Below are 16171 nucleotides of genomic sequence, written 5' to 3'. Positions count from 1 at the left end.
CTCATTTGCGTAACCCCAGCCCAGGGCAGCGCGGTGCAGGACGGGAAGGCGTCGACGTTTGAAGCGCGGGGCGGCAGCCGGAGCGCGGGCGCCATGGCGGCTCCGGGGCTGGCGGAGGAGGAGCGGTACCGGGGGTGAGCGCGGGGCGGGCGGAGGGCCGAGTGGGACGGGGACGGGCCGGGGGAGCGGAGCGGGCGTCGGTGGGCCCGAGGGGGGAGCGGAGCGGGCGTCGGTGGGCCCGGCGGGGAGCGGAGCTCGCCGGGCCGCGCCGGCCGTGGGCAGTCCCGGTGCGGTCGGTGCCCACGGTGACTCTTGGCAGGCTGGTGAATGGAGCGAAGGCGGCGGCGGGCAGCGGGGACCTGGAGGAAGCGCTGCGGCTGTTCCGGCTGGCGGCCGCCATCCGCCCCAGCGAGAAGCTGCGGGGCCGCATGCAGCGGGTGGAGGAGGCGCTGGCCGCGGCGGAGCAGGAGGAGGAGGAGGAGGAGGAAGGCTTCGTGGACGTGTGCGGCAGCGGCCTGCTGATCTACGGGGAGATGCACGGGAAGCTCTTCCAGCACCAGCGGGATGGCGTTGCCTTCCTGTACCGCCTGCACCGGGAGGGCAGGCCCGGCGGCATTCTGGCGGATGACATGGGCCTGGGCAAGACCATCCAGGTCATCGCCTTCCTCTCGGGCATGTTCGATGCCGAGCTCATCCGCCACGTCCTGCTCATCATGCCCACCACCCTGGTCAGCAGCTGGCTGGCAGAGTTTGCTCGCTGGACCCCCGGCCTGCGCGTCAAGGAGTTCCACGGCACCAGCAAGACGGAGCGCACCAGGAACCTGGAGAGGGTCCAGAGGAAGAACGGCATCGTCGTCACGAGCTACCAGATGCTCATTAACAACTGGAAGCAGCTTGCCAGCAGCTGCGAGCAAGAGTTTGTCTGGGACTACGTCATTCTTGACGAAGCGCATAAAATCAAGTGCCCGTCTAACAAAACGACCAAGTGTGTATATGCGATTCCTGCAAAGCATCGCCTCCTCCTCACGGGCACCCCAGTGCAGAACAACCTGCGGGAAATGTGGTCCTTATTTGATTTTGCATGCCAAGGCTCTCTCTTGGGAACGGCCAAAACTTTTAAAATGGAATATGAGAATCCTATTACTAGGGCAAGGGAGAAGGATGCAACTCTAGGTGAGAAAGCACTGGGGCTAAAGATATCTGAGAATCTAATGACCATTATAAAGCCGTATTTCCTCAGGAGAACCAAAGACGACATCAAAAACAATCGTGCTGACAAACCAGACGCTCCTCTTCCCGAGGATCCAAGTGAGAGCAGTGCTCCTGTCATGCCATCTCTCACTAGGAAAAATGACTTTGTTGTGTGGGTGTACTTGGCACCAGTGCAGGAAGAAATCTACAGGAGCTTCCTCTCTCTGGATCACGTGAAAGAAGTGCTGACGACAACCCGATCGCCTCTGGCTGAGCTGACTGTCTTGAAGAAGCTGTGTGACCACCCCAGGCTTCTGTCTGCAAGAGCATGTATCCAGCTGGGCTTGGAAGAACAGGAGTACTCTGAGCAGGATCACGGGACTGAAGCAGGTATGCTTTCATGCGCTAATAAAATAGATCATCTCTCTGATGAGACTCTGGTTCAGGAGTCTGGGAAAATGCTGTTCCTCATAGGGCTTCTAGAAAGACTGCGAGAAGAGGGACACAGAACCCTGGTATTCTCGCAGTCAAGGAAGATGCTGGATATCATAGAGCGTGTCTTGTCTCGCAGACATTTTAAGATCATGCGTATTGACGGAACGGTAACCCACCTAACAGAACGGGAGAAGCGCATTAACGCCTTTCAGTGTAACAAGGACTACTCCGTCTTCCTGCTCACCACTCAAGTTGGTGGCGTTGGTATAACCTTAACAGCAGCCAGCCGAGTGGTGATCTTTGATCCCAGCTGGAATCCAGCTACAGATGCTCAGGCTGTAGACAGAGCTTATAGGATTGGGCAAAAAGAGAACGTAGTAATTTATAGACTGATTACCTGCGGTACAGTGGAAGAGAAAATATACCGGCGACAAGTATTTAAGGATTCACTAATAAGACAGACTACCGGTGACAAAAAGAACCCGTTTAGATATTTCTCCAAGCAGGAACTGAGGGAGCTCTTCACATTAGAAGATACTCGAACATCTGCAACTCAGATCCAGCTGCAGTCCTTGCACGCCACCCAAAGAAAGACTGACCTGCAGCTGGATGAACACATTGCTTATTTGCACTCTCTGGAAATGTTTGGCATTTCTGATCATGACTTGATATATACAAGGGAAATAGCTCATGAGGAGCAGGTTGAGAGTGAAGAAGCCCATCAGTACATTCAACGGAGGGTACAGAAGGCCCATGAGCTAGTTCAGTTAGAGTCTCAGCTTAGAGACCAGAGGATGGAGGGGATCAGAAATGCTTGTGAAGAGATGTGGCAAAGACCACCAGAATTGGTTTCCGAGCCAAAGAAGTTGTCTCCAGGGTTGAACAACATAAATCGCTTTGTTTCACCACCAGTAGCTGATAAACACGAAAATGACAAAGTTATTGATCTTACAGAGGACAAGGAGGCCCAGGTTCTTAATGTCAGCTCCAAAATGACAAATCTGACTAATGATGACTTGGACGAAGAGAAATGGGCACAAGATGTGTCTAGTACAGATACAGAGCTGCTTAATACCAGCAAGACAGGGAAACAATCCAGTATACAAGAATCTGAGCAAAATCTTGAATCAAGCATTATACCATCATCACCTGGACTTCATCCACTTGATAAAGAGAGTCAGAGTCTCGAACACAAACAGTGTTCCCATGTAAATTCGGACAGCTTGACTGAGGCAGGGAATGGCCTGTCTGGGCAACGACAGCATTCCTCTAATGACTCTTGTGTGGCTGATGATCCCAAAAGCTTAAGAGATGCAGAAATGTCAGATCAGGTACTTGACCCACATGCTGCCTTGGGTACGGATACAAATGACGTTCCTGAGTTAGCTTTCGCTGCCACAGTGCCCAGTTTATCAAATGTTACACCAGAAATCCATGCTGGGCTCCAGAAGTCTCATATGTTGGAAGCCAGCTTGGAGGATATGTGTGTGCCTTCTCTCCAGGATCAAGTTGACTTCAATCTGGTCTTGGAAGAGTCTGAAGATGGATGGCAAGATGCCTCAAACAGGGAAAGATCACTGGAACACCCAGAAAAGGAGGGCTTCCAACTAAAAGCAGAAAGTTTTTGTAAGTCTCCAACAAAAAAATCTCCAACAAAAACTTGGCTAAGTGAGAACAATAACTGCGGAAAACCCTGCCATGCAGCTGAAGAAGAGCCAAATAACTCCCTGCAAGGGAGTGAAGCATCAGATGAAAGCAGCGGTGCCTTTGTTTTTGGTAGAAAGAAATGCTTAAACAGAATTGTTTCAGACAGTGAGGATGAAGACCATTCCGTTATGATCTTGGAGGAAAACCAGTCTGAAAAAAGGCCCTCTCCCTTCCACAGCCCTCTGCATCAATTTATGGAAGGAATTAGTGCATCCACTCCTAAATGTGACAGAAGTATAGCAAAAGCCGTCTTTTCTCCTCAACTAACGAACAGTGGTAACAGGTCTAACGCTTCCAGACGATCTCTAATCAACAGGGTGGTAGATGAGGTTGAGGATATTGGAGAAATCATGGGAACCACTGATGAAGATGATGATGACAGCAATGAGGAGAAAGATGACCTTGTGGAAGAAGAAGCTGAAGAGTGTAGTGGGGAATCTGCTGAGCCTGAAGAAGAACCTGCTGGAGAAACACTTGATACAGCGGAAGAATCATTCCTTCTAGACTGTATGCTCTCTGAGCAGTCTGAAGCAGATGAGACGGAGTCATCTCAGGAGGAATCCACTGGTGATGCTGAGCTTCAGTCAGGTGAGCAGATAGATTACTTCACCCAGGAAAGTGTCTCTGAAAAAGAGGCTCGTCAGAGTTCCTCTCCCACTGTAGGCAATTATAATACCTTGGTAGACAGTGGGAAGAAACTTAAGGATGATGGAAAACTGCAGGAGGCATTGAACTGTTTCCTGCAAGCTCTTGACATAAAAAGTGGAGATCCTGAAGTTATGCTTATGACTTTAAACTTGTATAGACAGCTAGCCCAGAAATGAAATCTGCATACATTTAAGTACAGTCTTACTTTTTTCTCATTAAATGTTTGTCTGAACTACATCACTTTTAAGCTAGTTCAAAAAAAAAAAAAAAAAAAAAGACTGATGGCTGCAATATACCTTCATGGTGACTGAACAAATTCAGCATGTCCTCCCGCATCAGGAAACAGTCTAAGAATCTAGTTGTCAGGTGCTGGGGAAGGGACTTCACTGTGGATGCAGTTCACAAGGATGAAAACAGTTCATGCTACTGTCTAATTATTTAATAAAGTTGTCTTTTATGTTTAAACCCCTCTCCAAGCTTGCAGCCCTGGCTTCATCTTTCTGCCCTTCAGTCACTGCCTCTTTCCTGAGAGGATGCTGAGGGTGTGGTTCCACAGCAGCTTCACAATCTAAACTCAAGCTGCTGTAGTTCTTCCCTCCTTGACTTGAAATAAGCCGATTTGTCTGCCTGAATGTCACCCACCATTTGGGTGAGCTGGCTGCTGGTGCAAAGGAGAGAAAAGAGCCACTGCAACCTGGTTTTAAGTTGGTCTGAGAATGTGTTTGCTGTGGAGGAGGAAAAAAAGAAGTTCGTTACTGCTATAAATCCTCCAAGCAGTGGAGGCCAACACACCATCTGCCTGGTGCTAGGTCTAACATTGAATGTGGTACTGCAGAAACCCTTCTGCTCAAATCCCTGCCAGACTGCGGTCGCTGTAGAAGGGGTATGTAAGTGGGGGGGTTGCAGAAGGACTGGAATAGCAATTAGACCTTGACTGCTGCAAGGTGCTGGACACCTCAAACCTTTTGGTACTGCTGGAGGAGTCAAGGGCTTCAAAGGAGTGTCTTGTTTGGTGTTGTCATTGTTCTGCCCCCCCCCCCCCCCCCCCATCTTTATTTCCCTCTGAGTAGTACAGTTGAAGCCTGCTCTTGCACAAGGCAGCAGGAGGGGGAAATACTGGTTTTAAAGTTTTGAGCTGCTTTTTCTCTGGTAAGGAAGTCCTCTAACCCTCTTCCCACATACAGCTTAGCTGTGGTAGATTAAGTATTTCCCTCTGGTACTGTAGGCACGATGAAGCTATGAAGTGGGTTTGTAGTTCAGAACGATGCAAGCTTAAAATGAGAAGAACCTTGTTCTGGCTTCTAGCAATGCTCTGCTTACCTGACTTGCCCTCTGCCACCACACTGATAAACTTGGCTTGGGTATGCTCACCACTATGACCATCTTCTGTACAGTCTTTCCTTGTGACAATAAGGCAGTGAATTTTGATGCTTCCTCATGCCAAGTGCATGTTTAGTGCCTAGCAAGTTTGCCTTCTGTATTACGGTGTGATAGCAAGGAACGCTTTCACACCTTGCTGAGTTTTGCAGTTTTTGGAGAGGAAACTGGTCTGCTGAATTTGAATCCTTTGTACTAGGAGACATGACAAATACAAACAATGATCCTGTTGGTACAGGAGATGTGCCAATGGGCTTTTGCTAATAGGTAGAACAAAGCTCTGGTAGCCTGGAAACAAGCAGTTTATTAATAGACCATTCCTTAAATGAGGCCACATCTGCTCTCATGCTGCAGAAAGGCCTGTCTGCCTTTCATAACAAAATATTAATGAACTAGAGCTGTGCAATCATTTGTTGGCCTCTCTGAGCTTTCCATTCTCTTAACAAAACAAACACCCCAAAAAGGGAGGAAAGAGAAAAACCTGCCCTGGTTTCAGTCTCACCTCTTCCTTGTATGTTGATCTTTGGACAGGCCTTTTGTTCTCTTTGGTATTTTCTCCTCATCTCTGAGCCCTCTGATGCTGCACGATGCTCGCCTGCAAACAAAGCTGGTGTCTGTTGCTAGAGACGTGCCTAGTTTGAGTGCTGTCTTTCAGCAGGAGGAGAATCGCTGCACTGAGATATTTATTGCTAAGGTCCAAGAGGTAGGAGACGTAATGTGCTATCTCAGTCACATCAATCATGCTGTCCTTCAGGCAGTTTTACCAGAAGGATGAGGCCCAGCCTGCTAGGCTTGAGACATGTACTGCACACCCAGCAGTAGGCAAATGGAGGAAGCAACAAGCGAGCATTTAGTGGCTTTTCTCTCATTCAAGCCCAAGTTGCACAATTTCTTCCCCCAGCTTCCCATGGATAAGATGTAGCTTGAGGTATGGGCACCTCGGTATTTAGGAGGACTTCTGCCCCCAACTCCCCTTCCCTGCTCCTGCTCAGCCAGGGCCTGACCCACACCTCTGCTGGGTAACTGCAAGAACAAGCTGCCTGCCCGGGGCGGTGACCTCTAGCTCTAGCTGTAGTGTTACCCACCCTCTGCCAAAGGGACTGTCCTCCCAGTCCAAGTCTGAGCTCTGGAGCAGAAACTGTAGCACAGGAGCTGTCTGCATCCTCACTGGTGAGGATGGGGATAAAGATCAAGGCCCTGGGGAACCCCTCTTTCCCTTTCTGGATCACCTACATTTGCAGATAAAAGCCTGAGCACCTTATTCAGGTGGACAGGTCATTGTCTCTGCAAGGGGAAAGGCAAGAGGCTGGCCTGCCAGGCAAAGCAGATTTCAACAACTGTGAAAAGCTCTTAGTTCACCTTTTCCAAGGAACGCTTTACCTCTATATGCAGGGCCCTGTTCTCTGCCAGCTGTAATCTGTGTGTCCTGCCAAGATGGCAGGGACAGCCGGCTGCCTCCAAGCCTGCTGCTGGTTATGACTGACTTGCTCTGAGATCAAGGTGTCTGGGAAGCTCTCAAGATTCAAGCAGTCAACAAGGTCATGATCATTCACATTTTATTTTCTGCCTTCCACCATGATGATGTGATACCCGAACTTTGTTTTTACGGGAGGGTCTGTATACACTGGCTTGTCCATGCTGCTCACAGGCAAGGCAAATGCTGCTTCCTGGAAAGGTCCCACCATGGAGCCTCTGGTCATCCAGCCCAAGTCTCCCTGGAAGAAGGAACCATCAGGGTTAAGCTTTGAGAATCTCACTGCAACAGCAGCCTCACCAGCAAGGAGGGTGGGTGATGTGGCCGTGGGACAAGAAGCCTGTCCCGGCAGCATCTGTCTTGGCAGCGTGCACTGCTGTCAGGGAGGACAGCACACAGACGAAGAGCTCCTCATGCGGGGCTGCCTCTCAGCAAGCGCTGGCTGGCTAAAGCCACGGCAAGCTTGGGCTCTGCCCTCCCTGAGCGCTGGCCCGCTGCTGCGCGGGGCTCACGTACTACCTCAGCCCTGCTGCAAAGAAGGATTTACGGCTGAGCTACTGGCACCTGCTTGTGCCTTCGCCTAGCTGTTAAGGCTGCCCCCGACCAGTATTTGCCCGCCCCCGCACTGGGCACGCTGCGCTTGAAGCTATTGAAAGGAGCTTTTTGAAGGCTCCCGGGAAGGACTTCCCAATAGCAGTCTCCTTCAAGCAGGCGGCGGTGGCCAGCACGGACCCGGTTCCCCCGAAAGGCGCTGTCCCCTCCCCTGAGAACACCCCCACACGTACCCCTTGCCTGGCTTTGTCCTCGCTGTACTGCGAGGCGACTTCGCTGAACCGCTGGCCGGACTTCAGCTTCTCCATGGCCTCCATGGCTTTGCCTTGCTTTTCGCAGAGGATGTGCCGAACCTGGGAGGGGAGAGCGAAGCGGGGCCGGAGCAGGCGGGCCGGGCCGGGCCGGCCGCTGGCTGCCCGTCTGCCGGGGAAGGAGCGGGGAGACCGACACCCCCCGCCGGGACCCTGCCCGGCCCCCGCCGCCCCCCGGGCTCACCTTCACGGCGCTGCCGCCTCCCTTCGGGCCCTGGGCTTTGCTCTCGCTGCTGCTACCGCCGCCGCCGCCCCCGCCTGTGAACGCAGCGCCCTGAGACCGGCCCGGGCCTCGCCCCCCACCCGCGCCCGGCCGGGCCGGGCCGCCCCAGACCCCGCCGGCCCCCGCTCACCCTTGCCCGCCTTGCCGCCGCCTTTCCCTTTGGGAGCCATCTTGCCGCCGCCGGTGCCGCGCCGAGGCCCCCGGGCTGCCCGCGGCGCGCCGGGCTGGGGCCGTCCCTGCCGCTGCCCCCCCGCCTCGCCGCCCGGCGCCCGCCCGGCCACCCCGAACCCGCCCCGCCGTGCCAGGACCCCGCGCCGGGACCCCGGCGCCGGCCGTTACCGGAGGCTTCCTGCGGCCTGGGCCCGGCGGCCGCCACGGGCTGTCCCAGCAAACCCGCCCCGGCTGTGCCCTGCGCCCACCCGGCACCCCGGGCTGACCCCGGCACCCCCGGAGCTGTCCCCGGCACCCCGGCACCCCCGGAGCTGTCCCCGGCACCCCCGGAGCTGTCCCCGGCCCCCACTCGGAGCTGACCCCAGCACCCAGCCGGAGCTGTCCCCGGCACCCCGGGCTGACCCTAGCACCCACCCGGGACCCCGGGCTGACCCCGGCACCCACCCAGCACCCTGGGCTGACCCCAGCACCCCCCCGGAGCTGACCCCAGCATCCTCCCGGAGCTGTCCGCGGCACCCTGGGCTGACCCCGGCACCCTTGGCTGTCCCCAGCACCCATCCCACCTGACCCCAGGACCCCAAGTCCATCCCCAGCCCCCCACGCCACCCCCGGCACCCACCCTGGGCTGTCCCCGACACCCCTCGGTGTCCCTGCGCTCCCCCAGAGCTGCTGGGGACACGGGGGTGCGTGGCAGACGCTGTGAGAGGCCCCGGTGGATGGGGCTGCATGGGCCCCGCGCTTGCCATCGTCCCCTGGAGCCACCCGGGGGGGTGTTGGGGTGCCCGTCCCTCCCACCCAGCACCCTTCCCCAGGGCTCCGGCCCACCTCGGCAGCCCCAAGAACCAGCACGCACAGGCAGCTGTCAGCAGGGAGCAGTTTACCAAGCTGGCGAGATTTAAAAAGTACAACATTCAGAAGTACGCACCGTGGCGGGCCGGTCCCTGCCCCGTGGGACCAGGGGTGATGGGACCGGGGGTTGTCACCACCGGCCGGGCTCTCCCCAGGGACCATGAGCTGCTTTTCCCACAGTGAAGCAGCTGCAGAAAGGGTTCTGCATCCACAGCCGGAGGGAGGAGGGAGCAAGCGGCCAGGGACCGGCTCTCAGCCCCGAGCTGGCCAGCTTCGCCAGGAAGAGCCCATTCCTCCAGCCAGGGAAATGAGGATCTCCATCCCACGGCTCAGCAGCCAGGATTCATCCCGGGCCTCCCAGACGTTTCTTATCCGGTAGCGGATGACCGCTTTCGCTGCCAGGAGTGCTGGGTTTTTGCAGGGGTGTCCCCTCCCCGTGCTTGTCCCCAGCCCGCTTTGCCGGCTGCCATCGCTGGCCACCGCCTCCACCGCCACCGGTTTCCTGAGCAGTCATGTGCAAAATGTACCCGTCCCCAGCGCTTCCCTCTCCCGTCCCCAGGGCCCCCTCCCCGCCACACCAGCACCCTGCTGCTGGGCCCAGGAGCAGCGGGAGGGCTGGGTTGCCGTGGGATGGAGATGAAGCATGGAAATTTGTTAGAGCTTTTTTTTTTTTTTTTTTTTCCTGAGTTTCTCAGCCTGGATCTTAATTACAGGCTTAAATCTGCAACCCCGGGAGAGGGAAGGGAGCAATGTGCAAGTAACGGGAGGGAGGGGAGGGGGAACCAACCGCAAGGACAGCAGAGCTTCTTTTATGGTCAGATCCAGCACGGGTGTGTGGATGGGGAGGTGTTCGCAGAGGGCTGTGCTCCCCGGCAGGCCAGGCTGTGTGCAGAGCTCCTGGGGGGGTGCAGAGACCCCGCAGACCAGCTCTGGCCCCTCAGAGGGGCAGCTGTAGTGCTGCCGTGGTGCCTTCCTTTCCCCACCGCTGCCCGGACCCAGCCGCATCGCTCTCCCCCCCCTGCACAGGAGGGCTGGGGCATGCCGGAGCTTGCAGAAATATATCAAGAAATAAAGTGGAAGTTTTCCTAAACACCCTGTTTCTTTGTCATCCACAGTCTGGCCCTTTCTCCTTTGCTACAGCTGCATGGTTGTGTTCGTTCTCTGCGCCAGGGCTGGCGTTTCCTCTCAGTCCTGCCCTCCTCCCAAACTCTGCCCTTGCCCCAGCGGCTGTCCCTGCCCCGCTGCCCCTCACTGTGGCCTCTGTCACTGACTGCTGAGGCTCCCAGGCTGGAGCCAAGCCAGGAAGAAGCAGCTGAGGGCAAGGGGGACGAATCGCACCCTGCGCCTTACATTGTGCCCCGGACAAGGCCTGGCACCCCAGCCGGGGATGTGCAAACCACCCCTTCGGCAGGGCTGGGCAACGTGGCCGTGCCAGCACCGCATCCCCCTGCGCCGCGGCGCAGAACGTGCCACTGCCTGGCAGCACCCACACGGGCAGCCTCGCGGGTGGGCACACACCACGCAGGGTCTGCCGCATACCTGGGCAGTGCGTCCCGGCCCACGGGACACTCAGGGGAACGCGGTCCGGCTGGCTGGGGGACCTGCGTGTGCCAGGGGCATGGTGGCACTGCCAACAGCACTCCCTGGACAGCGGCGGGGTGCAGCCCCTGCTTTGCCAATGGCACTGGCACGCATCCTGCTCGGCCTCGCACAGCTCCCCCGCAGCCAGCGGGCACAGGCGGAGGGGTGGGTAACCCGGAGGGACCCCAGGAGTCACCTGGGAGGTGGCTCAGGTGACGTCTGGCTGGGTTTGGCCAACAGCTCGGTGGCAACCTAGGACCTCCGGCAGCTGACGCGGCAGATGTTTGCAGGCGATGCCGTCGCAGGGTACTTTGGTGCGATGCAAGAGGCAGAGCTGGGGAAGGGCTTCCCCGGGCATCGCTGGCCTGCCGTAGCCCTTCCTTCCCGCGGCGGCAGGGCCGCCCGCACCCTGCATCACCCGAAGTCGACAGCCTGGTGCGGGACCCGCTCACGCTGGGAGGCTGGCGGGGAGCGGGGAGGCTGGCGGAGCTCCGTGTGTGGTGTGGCCGGCGGGGCGAGGCTCCCCCAGGGCTGGCGGCGGAGGCGACCCTGGGGTTTGCTTTTGGACCGAGAGCTGAGGAGCTCTGAAATGCAGCATTTTGGGGGCTTTCGAGGGGCTGGATTTTGGCTTGAGGTCGTTGCCGCTGGCTGCGGACGCCGGGGTGCCTGTTCCCCGTGTGGCGGGGAGGATGCTCGGGACGATGAGGGGGAACCGCTTGTGGCTCTTCCAAAGCACCCTCAATTCCAGCCAGCCCCCTTACGTCTTCCCAAAGTACATGTCCGTGTATCCAGCCAAACTCAAACCTGGGATCTTTGCCTGGGAAACTCAAGGTACAATGTCAATGAAAGAGAATAAAACATCATCACCACTGTGCATTAGAAAAGCCATTTAAAGTACCACATGCCGAAGTGACCAAACAGTTTCAAGCTAGCTTTGCTGCGGGTGCTGAGCGATGCCGGGGGCTGCAGTCCCGCTCTGCTTCCCGAGCAGGCGCCTTCGGTCCCGGGAGCCGGCTCAGCCAGGGACGGTCCCAGCAGCGGTGCCGCCTCTTCCCTCCTGGAAAGGGCCCAGCTCCACCAGAGGCACAGGGCCTTGGGCTCCAAACGCTGCCTCTCTGCCGGCGGCTCTCCAAGGAAGAAACAAAAGCAGAAGAAAACCCCCAGCGGGACGCATGGACTCACCCGGGGCAGCCAGGACACCCCTTCCGCAGCGATACTCCCTCTGCAGCCATCTCCAGCCCTTCATGGCCAGAAGGGACCACGCACGGTTAGGGCTGGCTTTTGGGGCTGTTTGCACCATCTAGCTCGGGGGCAAACTCTGTCATGACCCTCCGAGCCAGCGGGTTTGTGGTCTTGAGCAGTTCAGCAGCAGATGGCCGGGTACCGGGGCTGGTTTTGCTGCTCTTCTTCTGGAGCAGGGCTTTAAAGTCTTCATTCCTGCTGGAAGACTTCCCGGTGCTGCCTGCTGCTACCGGGGACTCACTGGTTGGGGAGCCCGAAGTCTTTACGGGTGAGTGGGAGTTGGGCCGGCTGCCAAAAGTGTCACTAGGCTCTTTCCGCCCCAAGACCTTCCTCTTCGACCTAGGCACCAGAGAGACACGTGGTGGGAGCAGCCCTGGGGGGAGCTGCCACTGCTCTGGATGGGGCAAGGTCCTACAGCAAAGGGCATGATGCCTGCCCGGTTGTGGCTGTGCCTGCTCCGCCAGGGCAAGAAGACAGCCCGTGCACGGCAGGCGATGCACCTAGCTGCTGGCAAATGCTCTCCTGGTAGCTAGGTCTGATGGAGCAGTGGACCCCCCCTGCAAGCTGGTGACCCAGCCTGGCCGCAGACTCGGGGTGCTAAACTCTGAATCGCTTAAGGCAGCAACAGCCGGGTTGTCCCCAGGTGTGAGCATCGGCCCCGGTGTGGAAAATTTAAGGTGTCGTGACGCGGGGGGACACTGTGCCCAGTCCTGTGACCGTGGCAGGATGCGGCAAGGGGCTGTTCCCACCCAGTGCCACGCACCAGCCCTACCTGTGGATCACAGTGAAGAGATCCTCCGTGGTGCGGGATGTCACGAACACGTCGTCGTCCTCCTCCGCAATGGAGTCAGCCGTCTTGTCGCTGGCGAAGCTCTTCTCTTCCGTGCTGGCCTCCGTTGAGCTGCCTGTGGGCGGGGAGAAGGAGGCAGCCGTGAACCGCCCTGTGCAGGCATGGGGGGACCCCCGTGTCCCTGGGGTGAAACCCACCATAGGAGCGGGGAGACCCTCACCTTGCTCCGAGACGGGGTCGCTGGCTTGTGCTGTGCCCAGGGCCTTGGGGGACAGCAGGTCCTCATCGTCGGGGTTGCAGCAGGTGGGGTAGGCATCCAGCGTGATGATGGGGCTGGGGGTGGGCGGCTGGTCCCCCATGCCGGCTCCCAGCTGTGCCGGGGCCAGGGCGAGAGGCAGGTAGAGCACGCTGGGTTTTTTGGGCACCGGTGGCGGCACCTTGGCCTTCCTCCGCTCCCCCTCGCCGGCGCCGCTCCGCTCTGGCCGCGGTTCATCCTCCAGGCTGCCCTGCGAGAGCCGCCGGGGTCCTGCCGGGGTCAGGGGCGAGGGGAGCTCCCCCGGACCCCTCCTCAGCTCCCCTTTCCGCAGCACCACGAAGCCGTCCTGTGGAAGCCCCTTCTCCTTGGCGGCAGCGCCCGGCGGGGACGTGGGGGACAGCGGACCCTCCTCCCGCAGAGCTGGGGGCTTGGGCAGGATGCTCGGGGGCCGCTTGGCCAGTGGTGGCTTTTCTGCCACGGGCGGCTTCACCTTCCTCTCCGGCCCCGGGCAGGGACCACGCGCCGGCTCGTCGGCACGCTCCGGGCCGTCGGCGTTGTCCTCCGGCTCCGAGCGGCTGACGGAGCGGAGGCGGACGGAGCGCAGGTCGGACTGCGTGACCACCGGCATGATGGGCGCGATGGGGCTGGTCTTCTGGGCCAGCTTGGTGCCGAAGGTGGAGTCGGAGTGGTGCCGGCTGACCTTCGTCTTCCCCTTCAGGGAGATCTTCAGCCCCGACAGGTCGAGGTGGGCGGGTGGCGTGAGCGGCAGGTCGAAGGACAGCCTGGACTTGGGGCTCCTCTCCATGGGGGACGTGGGGGGCAGCGAGGACTTTCTCTCGGGGACCAGCGGCCTCACCCGCACCTGGTGCGGGGAGTGCCCGAGGATGGCGGAGGTGGGGACAGTGGGGGTCGGGGTCTCCGACTGGCTGGAGTACCCGCTGGATGGAGACATCAGCCCCGTGGGCCTGCCTGGGGAGGAGGTCTTGAGGTCTGCCTCGGCGGAGAGCTGGGAGGGCGTCGTGGCCCTGGAGACGGAGGGGGAGGCGAGGGACTCGGAGCTGCCCCGTGCCTTGGCGCACTCGATGGCCGTGGTCCCCGTGGCCGTGCTCGAGCTGGAGAGGGACCGATAGGGATCGCCGGCCTTCCAGTCCGTGAGGTGCCACTGGTGGGGGGCGGCCGTGCCGTCGGGCTCCCTCCCCACGCTCCCCTGGGGGTCGGCGTGCACCAGCCGGTGGCCCTGGGGCTCCGGTGGGATGCAGAGGCTCTTGGGTCGCTGATCCTTGGGCAGCGCCAAGCCGGGCCCCGGGGCAGCATCCTGCCCCTCTTTAATCAGAGAGACGCTGCGCGTGGGTGGCGAAGGCTTCTTCTTCGCCTTCTTGAGGGAGATGCTCTTGGAGCGCCGCCGCCGCTGGCCCTCCTGCTCCAGCCCCAGGGAGACGTTGTCGGTGCTGGTGCTGCCCTCGGAGCTGGCGCTGGGGTAGCCCAGGGCGTAGTTGGCGCTGCCCCGCCGGGTCTCGGCGTACGCAATGTCCACGGAGCAGAGGGAGCCCGAGTCGGTGGGAACCGACAGCGACCGCTCGCGGAACCGGCACCCTGCCCGCTCCACCTCCAGCCGCGCCGGTTCCGCCGCCGGCTCCGGCTCCTCTTGGCTTCCCGGCGAGAAGTTCACCTTGGCTTCTCGGGCCTCGCACCTCTGGCCACCCCCGGAGGTGGGGGGGGACTCAGGCACCGTGCCGGAGAAGGAGCCGGGCCCGTTGCTGCCCACGCGCTCCTCCATGGCAATGAAGAAGGAGGCGGCGGCGGCGGGCGAGCCCGGGCTGGGCGAGGGGCTGGAGCCGCCCGGCGAGGTGCAGGCGGGCCCCTTGCCCTGGCCGGCGGCGGGGCTGGGGGGGCTGGCGTAGCCCAGGGTGCTCCAGGGCGCGGGGAAGGGGGTGCCCTGCGGCCCGTTGCAGGCGCTGGCGGAGGGGGTGGCCGCACCGTCCACGGCGGCGGGCGGCTGGCAGCAGCGGGCCCCGAGGTCGCTGAAGGTCTTCCTCAGCGGGGCAGAGAGGGGCTGGCGGGGGCTGATCTCCTGGGGCGCCTTCCCCCCGCTCGCGGCCTCGGGCACGAAGCTGCAGGAGAGGGACTCGGCGATGGGCGCGCGCGCGTTGAACGTGGGGCCGTTGGCGCTGCCTGCGAGGAGAGACACGGCCCGGGTCAGCATCGTCCCGCTTCGCGCTCTGCCGGCGGGTCGGCGGCACGGTCCTGCCCTGCGTGCCCGTGGGGCCAGGACAGGTCCCACCCCGTGGCCGATCTCTGGGGCTGCATCTCTGCCCAGGCATGAAAGGTGCCCACACGGACTGGAGGGGACACCCTCTTACCAGATGCTGTCCTACCCCCTGTACTGGGGTGGCCGTAACCCAGCTGGGGACAGCCCATGGCCTGTGTTAACCCTCCAGCTTGGGATCTCTTAGCTGGGATGTGCCACGGACAACTTAGCAGCCATGGCAGGAGTCTCTGTCCACGGGGACATCGGCCCCACAGTGACCACAGTGCTGCCCTGTGTGGGGACACAGATGGGGACCAGGAAGAGCAGAGCAAGGCATCGCCGCCCGGGTCGGGGAGGGATGCGATGGCTCACAGTGCCACCTCATCTCAGAACAGCCTGGACGGGGAAGGACCTGGGGACCCTGCTCAGAGCACACCCAGGATGCTGAAGGCTGCAGTGGCTTGAAGTCTGACCATCTCCAAGGGAGGAGCTGTGACAACCTTTTGGAGGTTTGACCACCGTCATGGTGAAAAACCTTCCTCCCACCCAGTGACAATTCCCCCTGGTGCAGCTGGCACCATGGCTTCTCTTCCTCCTGTCCCTACCTGCTTCCGAGAAGAGGCTGGCTCGGGCTTCTCTACACCTCCCATAAAGGATGGCATGACAAGGCCCCCCAGCTGGGATGGCTGCTGTCCCCACGGGGTCCAACACTGGTCTGTGGCCGTGCCGGGAGTGCTGCAGGCACCCTCAGCCGCGCGAGCCGGCTCGCCAGCCCCAGCAAAGACCCAAGCTGGGTGCGTGCCCCGCAGCCCCGGCACCCTGCGTGCGGAGCCTGCCCGCAGCCGGGGAGGGCGGGCACGGGGCAGGAGCTGCCGGAGCTGAGGCCGGGTGACTCCCGTCACTAGGAGAAATTTTGGTGGCCTTCCCGCCCCGTTAAGTGTGCAGGACCCCGATTTGGGGTGAAGGGGCTGTCCCCAACGCCACGCCAGCCCCAGGGCCAGCCCGGTGTCACCAGCGTGCCCAGCACCTCGGTGCCCCAGGAGGGAGCAGGACCAGTACGGTGGCCTTTACCTCCCCGAGGCCGGGGCATCCCCGGGGAGCTCATCTGTGCCCGGG

The 16171-nt window shown here is 60.0% G+C and overlaps 3 protein-coding genes and 1 long non-coding RNA gene across 8 annotated transcripts in view; 1 reads left to right on the top strand and 3 right to left on the bottom strand.

Annotated features, from left to right (window-relative positions):
• Positions 1–49: 49 nt before the first annotated feature.
• Positions 50–4450, top strand: ERCC6L (ERCC excision repair 6 like, spindle assembly checkpoint helicase). Its single transcript, XM_052813886.1, has 2 exons — positions 50–134; positions 320–4450. The coding sequence occupies exons 1-2, from the start codon at positions 94–96 to the stop codon at positions 4155–4157; spliced, it is 3879 nt and encodes a 1292-aa protein (XP_052669846.1). The 5' UTR covers positions 50–93; the 3' UTR covers positions 4158–4450.
• Positions 4406–6298, bottom strand: LOC128153925 (uncharacterized). Its single transcript, XR_008239154.1, has 2 exons — positions 5861–6298; positions 4406–4706 (listed from the first exon to the last, which is right to left on the bottom strand). It is a non-coding gene; the product is annotated as an uncharacterized LOC128153925 (long non-coding RNA).
• A 599-nt stretch (positions 6299–6897) lies between these two features.
• PIN4 (peptidylprolyl cis/trans isomerase, NIMA-interacting 4) lies at positions 6898–8127 on the bottom strand. The gene is made up of 4 exons (XM_052813887.1): positions 8049–8127; positions 7880–7953; positions 7618–7737; positions 6898–7073 (listed from the first exon to the last, which is right to left on the bottom strand). Exons 1-4 carry the CDS (start codon positions 8086–8088, stop codon positions 6915–6917), a joined length of 393 nt encoding a protein of 130 aa, XP_052669847.1. The 5' UTR covers positions 8089–8127; the 3' UTR covers positions 6898–6914.
• Positions 8128–8951: 824 nt separating this feature from the next.
• NHSL2 (NHS like 2) overlaps positions 8952–16171 on the bottom strand; it is a 36851-nt gene continuing 29631 nt past the window's right edge. For all 5 annotated transcript variants that reach the window (XM_052813711.1, XM_052813713.1, XM_052813712.1 and 2 more), the window contains exons 6-8: positions 12772–14979; positions 12534–12666; positions 8952–12100 (exon numbers count right to left, since the gene is read on the bottom strand). In XM_052813711.1, coding sequence (XP_052669671.1) covers positions 11788–12100; positions 12534–12666; positions 12772–14979 — 2654 coding nt within the window. In that variant the 3' untranslated portion in view covers positions 8952–11787. The remainder of the gene's footprint in view (positions 12101–12533; positions 12667–12771; positions 14980–16171) is intronic.

Source organism: Harpia harpyja, chromosome 18, assembly GCF_026419915.1.
Source record: "Harpia harpyja isolate bHarHar1 chromosome 18, bHarHar1 primary haplotype, whole genome shotgun sequence".
Lineage (NCBI taxonomy): Eukaryota > Metazoa > Chordata > Aves > Accipitriformes > Accipitridae > Harpia > Harpia harpyja.
The sequence above is the reverse complement of the archived record's forward strand: the minus strand, read 5'-3'. Positions and strand labels throughout refer to the sequence as shown.

Bases quoted from the DNA above. Each gene is read 5' to 3' on its own strand.
- ERCC6L (XM_052813886.1), top strand. From the start codon at position 94: ATGGCGGCTCCGGGGCTGGCGGAGGAGGAGCGGTACCGGGG. The intron at 135-319 runs GTGAGCGCGGGG...GACTCTTGGCAG, and splicing joins GAGGAGGAGCGGTACCGGGG to GCTGGTGAATGGAGCGAAGG.
- PIN4 (XM_052813887.1), bottom strand. From the start codon at position 8,088: ATGGCTCCCAAAGGGAAAGGCGGCGGCAAGGCGGGCAAGG. The intron at 7,954-8,048 runs GTGAGCGGGGGC...CTGCGTTCACAG, and splicing joins CGGCGGCAAGGCGGGCAAGG to GCGGGGGCGGCGGCGGCGGT. The intron at 7,074-7,617 runs GTACGTGTGGGG...TCCTTCTTCCAG, and splicing joins AGGACAAAGCCAGGCAAGGG to GGAGACTTGGGCTGGATGAC.